Genomic DNA, 12,513 nt, shown 5'->3' with positions numbered 1-12,513 from the left:
TGTGGTTTGAATACCGTTTTCATATGCGGGCGCTACTCGCGTATGCGTTTACTTCTGCGCGCGAGCTCGTCGGGACGGGGCGCTTTAAAAAATTTTTTTTTGGTTTTCTTATTTATTTTTATTTAGTTTTATAATTTTTTACACTGAAAAAAATAAAATAAAAAAAATTGATCACTTTTATTCCTATTACAAGGAATGTAAACATCCCTTGTAATAGAAAAAAGCATGACAGGTCCTCTTAAATATGAGATCTGGGGTCAAAAAGACCTCAGATCTCATAATTAGACTTAAATGCAAAAAAATAAATAAAAAAAAAAAAATGTCATTTTTTCAAATGACAAAAAAAAAAATGTTTCTTTAAGAGGCTGGGCGGGACTGACGTTTTGACGTCACTTCCGCCCAGCAGAGCTATGAGGACGGGTGAAGGAGATTTCTCCTTCAGTCCCGTCCCCGCTCAGCTGCCGGACACATCGGATCCCCTCCGCCGCTACCGACGGCTCCGGTAAGCGGCGGAGAGCGCGGGAGAGCGGCGGGAGGGGGGGGGGCCCCTCTCCCGCCACCGATAACGGCGATCTCGCGGCGAATCCGCCGCGGAGACCGCCGTTATCGTGTACACCACCGCCCCCTGCAAAGATGAATATCTCGGTTGTGGCAGCAGCTGCTGCCGTTATCGAGATATTCAACTTTAAAAAGGAGGACGTCTTTTTGACATGGGGCGGTGGTCAAGAGGTTAAGAATGCTTTCGGAAATAGAAGTATTAATAATTTATTTTTATAAAAAAAAAGGAAATAAACAGAAGATAAATCCAAATCAAATCAATATTTGGTGAGACCACCCTTTGACCATGTAATCCCAGGTAGACTCAATGATGTTGAGTTCAGGGCTCTGTGTGGGCCAAACCATCACTTCCAGGCTTCCTTGTTCTTCTTTACGCTGAAGATAGTTCTTAATGAAGCTGCATTTTTGGGGTCACTGTCCTGCTGCAGAATTTGAGGCCAAATACATGCGTCGTTGATGGTATGGCACGATGGATATGCATCTGCCTGTATTTCTGCATTGAGGACACCATTGATCCTGACCAAATCTCCAACTTAATTTGCAGAAATGCAGCCTCTAATTGCAAGTAACCTTTTCCATGCTTTACTGTTGCCTGCAGACACTCATTATTGTACCGCTCTCCAACACTTTAGCGAATATAATATTAAAACTTTTCACTCATCAGTCCAGAGCACCTGCTACCATTTTTTGCACACCAATTCTTATCATTTCCAGCACAGTTGAGCCTCTTAGCCTTGTTTCCACGTCAGAGGTATGGCTTTTGGCCGAAGTTCTTTCATGAAGACCACTTCTGGCCAGACGTCCCACTGGTTTCTGCCAGTTCTGTGCGGATGCCACTGCTGGACAAGTTCTGAGACAAATTAAAGTAGGCTGGATGTGTCTTTCATCTGCTGCATTATGTTCCCTTGGCCAACCACTGCATCTATGGTCCTCAACAGTGCCTGTTTATTTGTGCTTTATAAAAAGAGCATGAACAGTACATCTTGTAACCACAGTCTGCTTTGAAATCTGTGAATGGGGGAGACCTTGCTGATTCAGTATAACTAGCTTGTGCTTTATTGCTGTGCTCAGTCATGCCATGGTGTATGACCTATGACATGAAACTGTCTTCCACAACCTCAACTACACAGAATTTAAAGCAGAGAGAAAAGGATAATCCTGCATTCCTGTACCACCCTAACAACACTATACTTAGATAGTGGCATTTAAATACTGAGTATACTGTACATGTATCTTGCAGCACACAACATGATTTAGTGGCTCTTCAAAAAAAGTGCCTGTGTAGAGCTCTGTGCTGAAAAAACATATGATTTAGCAAGCTTAGCCCAATAGGGAGCTGTCATGATAAAATGCCTCTAAATTTATCCAGAATAAAAATAGCTGACCCACCCTAGCTACATTCTGTGGGTTGATGTATTGCTGAGATCTAGCTTCTTTAAAAAAAAAGTGGTTCTCAATAGAGACAAGGATTTCACTACAGAAAATTATGCACATCTGTGTGATGATAGGGATTTCACTTGCACCATATTAACTGCAATCATCAGACATAGAAGAGATGATGAATGGATATGTGAAACATCAACTTAAAAAAAATATCTTACAATGGGAAAGAACAAAATTTAAAAGTCCAAACAAATTACAAAATAATTACTCCCCTCCCATAATGCATTGTGACAGCTTACTGTTTAAAGTAAGCTACTGAATATGGGGGATGATTTGGTGGAGCTAAGCTACTGACTTGTGACATAACTGTCTACTTAGGAACACCATGCTATGTCTTGTGGATCTGTGGTGATAGGAAAAATAACAGATTAGGGTTAATTTATTAAGAAAGTAGACAATGTCCAATCCTGTATGATGGAAATGTCACAATGTGATTCCTACTAGCACATTGTAAGTTAACAAAGAGCCACCTTATTTACTATCATTCACTTGGTAAAGTGAACAGCTTCTGTCTATATGTAGCACTTACAGGTGAAACTCGTAAAATTTGAATATCGTGCATTTCACTAATGCAACTTAAAAGGTGAAACTAATATATGAGATAGACTCATTACATGCAAAGCAAGATAGTTCAATCCATGATTTGTCATAACTGTGATGATTATGGCTTACAGCTCATGAAAACCCCAAATCTACAATCTCAGAAAATTTGAATATTATATGCAATCAATAAAACAAGGATTGTACTGTACATAGAACAATATCGGACCTCTGAAAAGTCTAAACATGCATATGTACTCAGTACTTGGTTTGGGCCCCTTTTGCGGCAATTACTGCCTCAATGCAGTGTGGCATGGAAGCTATCAGCCTGTGCCACTGCTAAGGTGTTATGGAAGACCAGGATGCTTCAATCACAGTCTTCAGCTCTTCTGCATTGTTTGGTCTCATGTCTCTCAACTTTCTCTTGCCAATGCCCAATAGATTCTCTATGGGGTTCAGGTCAGGCGAGTTTGCTGACCAATCAAGCACAGTAATCACACAGTCATTGAACCAGGTTTTGGTGCTTTTGGCAGTGTGGGCAGGTGCCAAGTCTTGTTGAAAAATGAAGTCAGTATCCCCATAGAGCTCGCCTGTGGAAGGAAGCATGAAGTGCTTCAAAATCTCCTGGTAGACGGCTGCGTTGACCCTGGACTTGATGAAGCACAGTGGACCAACACCAGCAGATGACATGGCCCCCCAAATCAACTTAGACTGTGGTAACATCACACTGGACTTTAAGCATCTTGCAGTGTGTGCCTCTCCATTCTTCTTCCATACTCTGGGTCCTTGGTTTTCAAATGAGATGCAAAATTTGCTCTCATCAGAAAAGAGGACATTGGACCACTGAGCAACAGGCAAGGTCTGTTTGTTGTTCAGGAGTGGCTGGACAAGAAGAATATGACATTTGAAGCCCATGTCCAGGATCTGTCTGTGTGTGGTGGTTCTTGATGCACTGACTCCAGCCTCAGTTCACTCCTTGTGAAAGTCCCAACACTTTTAAATGGCCTTTTCCTGACAATCCTCTCCAGGCTGTGGTCACCCCTGCTGCTTGTGCACCTTTTTCTTCCACACTTTTACCTTCCACATAACTTTCTATTAATGTACTTTGATAAAGCACTTTAGGGAACATCCAAATTATTTTGCAATTACCTTTTGAGTCTTTCCTTTCTTATGGAGGGTGTCGATTGTTTTCACTGTCAGGTTAGTAGTCTTTCCCATGATTGTGATTCCTACTGAACCAGACTGAGATACCATTTAAATGCTCAGGAACCCTTTGCAGGTGTTATGGCTTAATTAACTGATTAGAGTGGGACACTTTGAGCCTAGAATATTGCACCTCTTCACAGGTGATTGTAGATTTGGGGTTTTCATGAGCTGTAAGCCATATACATCACAATTATGAGAAATCACGGCTTGAACTATCTTGATTTGCATGTAATGAGTCTTATCTCATATATTAGTTTTACCTTTTAATTTGCATTAGTGAAATAAATGAACTTTTGCACGATATTCAAATTTTTCAAGTTTCACCTGTATGTAAGATGTATAAAACAAATAAAAACATGGTTATAAAAAAATGTCTTTCTAGATAAAAGTTATGACTCTGCATATTATTTTTAGCTTTGATGCATTTGAGCTTTGCAGCTAAAAGTATGTATCTAAGGCCACAACAATGAAAGATTTATGTTACCTTAATAGTAGTAGTATGTGCCCCAGGGTATTCCTTCTCTTCCAGTGTTGACCAACGCTGTATAAATTTGGCAACTGCTGGGTCATCATAGTCTACGATCTGAAATCCTGACACGTTAGCTCCTCCAAACTGTATCTTTGATAAATCTCCATCTGTAAAGCCCTGGGTGAAAAATGTTAATTCATTAAATTTTCAGATGTGCCTATTCTGGCAGCAGAATTTTAATACATTAAAAATAGTTTTTTATAAGCCCTTTAAGGCATAACATAAAACTAATATACTTTACTCTGTTCCTGCTTCTAAAGCTTTGCAACTTAGGGAAATATTCATAATAAAGATATGCTTATGGTTATGGAACAAAGAAAAAATAAAGATATGCAATAAGGTCTAGTCATTCCTCAATTGATTATTTTATGCTAGTCAAGAAACACCAGATGCCTAGAATTGAATTAAGTGAATTTATATTTGCTATATTATAATAAATGTGGCAAAGCGATGTTTGAGCTATTTATTGTTTAGCAAATTTATACTAATACATGCTCTATAAGACATAGTATAACCTCTTAGAATATCAAAACTACATTTTTAAATTAATATCATAAAGTAAACCTCTGCTACTATAAAAAGTTTACCGTTGCATTGAGTGCATACAAGTGGGCACCAAATTACTGTATATAATACCCAACTATTGCAGCTCTTGAAAATAAACATACATGAAAACTATTGCATTAATAATGGTTTGATAACTCAGCAGTGCAATGTCACACTACGTTAAAATACCATCTTCCAAGTGCTATACGTGAAAGATTTGTGTGTATCCCGAAACCAATGAATAATAAACATCACATCCCTGTATACAAAACAAACTAAATAAAAAAGGTAACAGAGATTTATATCTAAATTCAAAATAATATATAACTACATGCAGCATAACGGTGCACAGCACAGTGACTAAGTGGTAGCACTTCCACCAAGTAGCATTAAGATTGTCGGTTGCCTGTGTGGGTTTCCTCCCACGCTCCAAAGACATGCTGGTAGGTTTATTGGCCCCGGTTTAAACTGACTCTAGTATATGTATGTATAAATGTGAGTTAGGGACCTTAGATTGTAAGCTCCTTGAGGGCAGGGAGTCAGGGACTGATGTAAATGTGCAATATATATCTAACATGCTATGAAAATTGATGGCTTTATGTAAGTTCCTGTAATAAATAACACTATAAAGTTCACACTCTCTCCACCAAAAAGAGTGGTAGGTGGAGAGAGTTTGCAATTCATAGTGTTATGCTACATGATAAGATTACGCGGAAAAGCACTGGGGAATCAATTGAGTTTATATGGGCACTTCACTGACTTTCGTCAATATTTATTAATATTTATATTTCTCTTTCAACACTGTTTAGTTTGATTATTATACAGGAACACACGGGAGAGCAGGTCTCTCCCTCATTTACTAAGCTTTGGAGCAACTGCACTTTTAAGAGTGTAACTGCAAAAGTGTACAGTCTAATTGTCTTTAGGAATTCAACCCCATAGAATGTACAAATTTATATTGGTTATTTACTAAACTACTGTGCAGTTTCCTTGGCAGCATCTCCATGTGGCTTCATTGCTAAATACTTCAGAAAAACCCTGGATTTTGGGGTAAATAAAGAGAAATAAATCCTCCCCAAACACTTGGCACCTAAGTGATCGATAATCAAATAGAGCACTTTAACTTGGGAAGGCGGTAGGTGTAAGGGAGCCTATGCAAATGCATATTCCTAGAAGGTCAGTATTTTTACAGAGGAGTCTACAGGGTCCCATGACAGGGGTGCCACAAGGGTTATACTTACAAAGCAGGTGCAATTTGGCTCTGTGTGGCCCATTCTTTTCAGTGCTCAGCTTAATTCTATAACTTTTACATTATTACAGAAACATTTTAAAGAGACTTTGCGAGTATCCATTTAGGAAAAAGTGACTTTGGTCTGATTTACTAAAACTGGAGTGCAAAATCTGGGGCAACTGTGCATGGTAGCCAATAAACTTCTAACTCTCCAGTTTTAGTAAACCAACCCCATTGTCTCTTTAACTACTTAGGACCCGCGCTATAGTCAATTGACGGCTACAGCGCGGATCCCAAAATCCAAGTGGACGTCAATTGACGTCCGCCCCTTTGGGGGGTCCCCGCGCGCGCTCCAGAGCGCGCAGCGGGGAAAATCTGTGTTGGCCGTGTCCCTTGGACACAGCCAATTACAGATTGCCGCAAACGGCCAATCAGAGTGGCCGTTTGCGATGCGATCTGTGCGGCCAATGAGAGATGATCTCATATGTAAACATATGAGATCATCTCTCATTGCCGTTTTACACAGAGACAGCGGTGCTGTCTCTGGAGAGGAGACCGATCTGTGTCTCTTGTACATAGAGACACAGATCGGTCACCCCCCCAGTCACCCCCCTCCACCTACAGTTAGAACACTTTATAGGAAACATATTTAACCCCTTCCTCACCCCCTAGTGTTAACCCCTTCAATGCCAGTCACATTTATACTGTAATTAGTGCATATTTATAGCACTGATCGCAGTATAAATGTGAATGGCGCCAAAAATGTGTCAGATGTGTCCGCCATAACGTCACAGTCCCAATAAAAATCACAGATCGCCGCCATTTCTAGTAAAAAAAAAAATAATAAAAAATAATCATTCTGTCCCCTATTTTGTAAGCGCTATAACTTTTGCGCAAAACCAGTCGCTTATTGCGATTTTTTTTTTTTTTACCAAAAATATGTAGAAGAATATGCATCGGCCTAAACTGAGAAAAAAAATGTGTTTTTTTTTTTAAATTGGGATATTTATTATAGCAAGAAGTAAAAAATATTGTATTTTTTTCTAAATTTTTGCACTTTTTTGTTTATAGCGCAAAAAATAAAAACCGCACAGGCGATCAAATACCACCAAAAGAAAGCTCTACTTGTGGGGAAAAAAGGATGTCAATTTTGTTTGGGAGCCACGTCGCACGACTGCGCAATTGTTAGTTAAAGCGACGCAGTGCCGAAAGCTGAAATTTCACCTGGGCAGGAGGGGGGTATATGTGCCCAGTAAGCAAGTGGTTAAAGCTTGTTTCCAATCAAACATACTCTCTCTCAATCCTACCCCAACAACAAAATACTATGTAAGCTCTGTGCTGGATGTTGTCATAAACCCTGCTCTATAACACTGAAGTCCAGGATATTGTAGTAAAGTTAGTATACGTAATAACCTTTTTCCCTACAGTTTTATTTTTTCTTTAACCTCCCTGGTGGTATGATTCTTTCAGATTTTTGGTGCTGAAAGTGGTACCATTATTTAGCATGGAAATTTGGTGTTTTATATTGTAGGCCTGTAATTCTTAGGAATAACTCTCTTAAATCTGTCCAAACAAGAGTCTAGTAGACATCCCGGGTATAATAAAGTTTGTAACACAAAATGATAAATTATAATATAATAAATAACTATAAATAATTGTAACAAATAATAATGTAATTATAATAAAAATTATACAATAATGTAATCAAATCAAAAACACTGAAATTTGCTCAGTTGCAGAATTGTCCCTGTCATTACTGTCAGTGTTTGATGATGAATTTCCCCACAAATCGCTATCACTAGATTCTAATTTATTATCACTGTTTTCTAGCTGCTCTAAAACCACTTTTGACATAAACAGACAATTTTTGGTTGCTATGGACAATCTCCAGTTTCCAGGCAGAAAGAACAGTTTTTATAATATTAAACTGCATGCAGGACACTGGACAGACCACTAGGGACAAAGGGGATGTGTAATTATTCGATACAGTACTGTAATCTTACATCTATACTGTTTTTCATTTTTTTAATTTGGCCTCCTGCATATGTACGTCAGCAGAATGGCACGGCTGGGCACATGTACGTACATGTACCCAGCCGTGGGTCGCGGGCGCGCTCCCGCGGCGCGCTCCCACGAACCGGTCTGAAGCTCCGTGACCGGGACCGCGGGACCGGATCGCCGCGGGGGTCCCGCGATCGGTCCCTGGAGCTGAAGAACGAGGAGAGCCGTATGTAAACACGGCTTCCCCGTTCTTCACTGTGGCGGCTGCATCGATCGTGTCATCCCTTTTATAGGGAGACACAATCGATGACGTCAATCCTACAGCCACACGCCCCTACAGTTGTAAACACACTTCAGTGAACACATAACCCCAACAGTGCCCCCTAGTGGTTAACTCCCAAACGGCAACTGTCATTTTCACAATAAAGAATGCATTTTAAATGCATTTTTTGCTGTGAAAATGACAATGGTCCCAAAAATGGGTCAAAATTGTCCGAAGTGTCTGCCATAATGTTGCAGTCACGAAAAAAATCGATGATCGCTGCCATTAGTAGTAAAAAATATTTTTTTTTTATAAAAATGCAATAAAACTATCCCCTATTTTGTAAACGCTATAAATTTTGCACAAACCAATCGATAAACGCTTATTGCAATTTTTTTTACCAAAAATAGGTAGAAGAATACGTATCGGCCTAAACTGAGGGAAAAAAAATGTTATATATGTTTTTGGGGGATATTTATTATAGCATTTTTTTCAAAATTGTCGCTCTATCTTTGTTTATAATGCAAAAAATAAAAACCACAGAGGTGATCAAATACCACCAAAAGAAAGCTCTATTTGTGGGAAAAAAAGGATGCCAATTTTGTTTGGGAGCCACGTCGCACGAGCGAGCAATTGTCAGTTAAAGCGACGCAGTGCCGAATCGCAAAAAGGGGTTAATTTCCCCCTGGATCCATCACTTTTTAAATGTATTGCCCAGTCAAGCAGATATTTTATTTTGTCTATATATATTTCATCATGGACTTGTCACGTTAGTTATCATTTGTCTTTATTACAGTATAGAGGGATCTTGCCTTTATATTATCCTTGACCTCACCCGTTTTAATACATGTTTATATTGTTTCTTGTCTCGTCTCCGGTACTCCTATGGCTCCTTATATGTTTTTAAATGCGTTTTTTATATGCTTTTTTAGTGGGTGATATGTGCTCTGCTATAGTTCATAAGTTGCACTCTTCCCCCTTTCTTTTATAATTTATGAATTTCATTTTTATGAGACTTCATAGTACTTTTTTTATATATATTATTCTACATTAAGCTTGTCTCCGGGTTTTTAGTGTATTAACATCGCATCCATAAACCTGCATATCCTCTGTGACTTCTTTCTAATGGCTTCCATATTTTTGGTCTATATGGAGACCAAAGGAAAATGGCCACCAAAATGTTGATCTATGAGAAACCAAGGTAATATGGCCGACATAATGTTTTTCAATGGTGGACTACCGGAAAATGGCCACTGCTAGTTAATTCTAATACATTATTTAAAGACACTAATGATAGCCTATTGTCATCCCCTGATGAAGTCATGTAGTGTGACAATACGCATCGGGATTGGAGCAATACGGTAAGTGATGTAAGCATACAAGCTTGCTGCTCATGGAGTGTTAGCTCAGTGTTTTTTATACAAAGTAAGTATATCTATTTTGTGCACTTATAATATATTACAATTTTAAGCTGTATTATGCTATTGGAATCTTTCTTCCATTTTTATTATCTTAATCAAGCTAACTGGAGGCAAAAGCTGTGTCCATATCTATGATCCATTGCTGCATCCACCAAAGAGGGACCCTCTGAAGACCCCTGTCCAAAGAAAATATTTGTGTAATAATTCAACAGAAAAAAACAACCAACCCCATTCAGACAAAGCAAGAAGAAGCAATCAACACAAATAGTCCACGATCGACAAATTTTTTGCTGGTCCCAATTACCATCGACACCACTAAAAACATCATCAGAAGCCTCCGAGACAACACATCACCTAATAACACCATTTCTACAAAACTCTGGAAAGAATGTACCGAGATCTTGGCACCCACCATAAAGCACATCATAAACCAATCGTTCAGAGAAGGGATTATTTTGATCTCCCTATAAAATTATAATTAAACCCCTCCTAAAGAAACCCAACCTCGACTCTAAAGACCCAAACCATCGCAGGCCTGAACACCATATCCAAGATCATGGAGAAAGCAGTAGTACAACAGCTACAGCCCCATCTGGATGCCCAAAAACTCCTAGTTCCGCATCAATCAGGATTCCGCCCAGGCCACGGGACATAAACGTCTCTTGTCAAGATATGAAATGATGCCCTCGAAGCAGCAGATGACGGATAATCCTGTCTCCTAGTGCTGCTGGACCTCAAAGAAGTAGCTGGAGACTCAGACTCGGCCCTACCGTGGTTCCCATCCTTCCTAGAAAATCGAACACAGACCGTGAAACTAGGAGGCTTCACGTCAGAAACATGGACCATTACATGGGGAGTCCCTCAAGGATCACCCCTTCCCCTGTACTCTTCAACATCTACATCCGCCCACTCCTCCAAATCATCATCAAACATGACCTGCGCTACCACTCTTATGCGGATGACACGCAACTTTACTTTCGAATCACCAACAAAAAACACCAATATCAGGAACTAGGAAAATGCCTCACTCTGATCGATAATTGGATGACTGAAAGCTCACTCAAACTCAATGGATCCAAAACAGAACTCCTTATCCTTCACGCAAATCGGAAATCTAATTCTAGGACCACATGGACACCACCCACCATCCATGGACAAACCATCAACCCAAGCAACAAAGTCAAAAGCCTTGGAGTCATCTTTGACATGACGATAGGAGCAGTAGTCAGCAGTTCTCACCATATTCTCCACATGCCACGTAGACTTATCCCCTTCATCCCGGAAGAGGATACAGCAGTAGTGGTTGGAACAATCATCAACTACCCAAATACCAGATTTCGTGTCTACAAGTCGTCCAGAACACGGTAGCCAGACTGGTAACAGGTAAAAAAACATGGGAACCAATCTCCCCGGTCTTGAAGTCCCTCCACTGGCTAGCCATAAAGGATTGGATCACATTCAAGACACTCTGCCTCACCCACAAATGCGCACAAGGAAACGCTCCTCAATACTTAATCGAGAAAATAAAACCCTACGTCACCAATTGCGTGCTCCGGTCAACTAACTAAAACCTTCTTTAAATCCCCAAATCCCACTACAAATCTAAGGGAGAACGTAGATTTGCAGTCCAAGGACCTCGGCTTTGGAATGCTCTACGCACAACCATTCGCATGGAAGAAAACCATCGAGCTTTTAGGAAAAAACTAAAGACCCACCTCTTCTGAAGGATCAGTACGACACTGGATGCAAAGCACCTTGAGGCGATTCAGTTCTCATTTGTAGTGCTATACAAGTTACTCACTCACTCAAAGCATCTGATTCATTCATGCTGTAACCTTACAGCAGTAAGATGAGGGGCTTGTGCAAATTAAGGTGTCACTGCAGTGGATTTGCATTGGCCATAATTTTCATGTTTCACGGTGAAGGGAAATACAACCCATTTAACAATATTTGACTGTCACATGTTCATTGGGACTGTTGTACACTTTGATATCAGAGCACAGGGTGGCTCATTGGACGTTGTATTTGTTTCTTTTTACTATCATGCGTTATAATATTCCTTTGTCCTAAGATTGCATCCAGCAAGACTTGCATCTCTATATACCAACAATTTGTGTGTTTATACATTATTGTTTAGTGGTTACTAATATCACCATGTGCTGATTATGATGATTGCTGCACTGAGCAACTTTTTCACTTTGCACTTTACAATTTGTGATATGAGTCATAGTTTATGATTTTATTTGTACCCACTACAGCTCAGTTTGTTTTTATCTTTGTTTGTTACAAAATCACTCTTGCACCAGCACTTTATTATAGTGACTCACATGATTCATCAGAGAGTTCACAGCGCAGCATCACAACCTTATCCATTCACTTGTTTATCTGCCAAGGATCAGCTAATTAGGTATCTGCGGCAGTAAACCCTCAGTTTTCGAATTAGTTGACAGCGCGGGAGTACCACTTATAATTTGATTGCACTTTTGTTGCCAGCGGTTTAGACATTAATGGCTGTGTGTTGAGTTATTTTGAGGGGACAACAAATGTAAACTGTTATACAAGCTGTACACTCACTACTTTACAGCAAAGTGTAATTTCTTCAATGTTGTCACATGAAAAAATATAATAAAATATTTACAAAATGTAAGAGGGGTACTCGTTTTTGTGAGATACTATATATATATATATATATATATATATATATATATATATATATATATATATATATATATATATATATTTTTTTTTCTAAAGATTAGTTTGTGCACTTGGTTGT

At 39.4% G+C, this 12,513-nt stretch overlaps 1 protein-coding gene across 4 annotated transcripts in view; it reads right to left on the bottom strand.

Moving 5' to 3' along the window:
* The window catches only part of GRIA2 (glutamate ionotropic receptor AMPA type subunit 2), a 225,209-nt gene that overhangs the window by 85,124 nt on the left and 127,572 nt on the right, over positions 1-12,513 (bottom strand). For all 4 annotated transcript variants that reach the window (XM_040332278.1, XM_040332251.1, XM_040332259.1 and 1 more), the window contains exon 6: positions 4,232-4,393. In XM_040332278.1, the coding sequence (XP_040188212.1) occupies positions 4,232-4,393 (162 nt within the window). The remainder of the gene's footprint in view (positions 1-4,231; positions 4,394-12,513) is intronic.

This window comes from Rana temporaria, chromosome 1 (assembly GCF_905171775.1).
Source record: "Rana temporaria chromosome 1, aRanTem1.1, whole genome shotgun sequence".
Taxonomy (NCBI): Eukaryota; Metazoa; Chordata; class Amphibia; order Anura; family Ranidae; genus Rana; species Rana temporaria.
The sequence above is the reverse complement of the archived record's forward strand: the minus strand, read 5'-3'. Positions and strand labels throughout refer to the sequence as shown.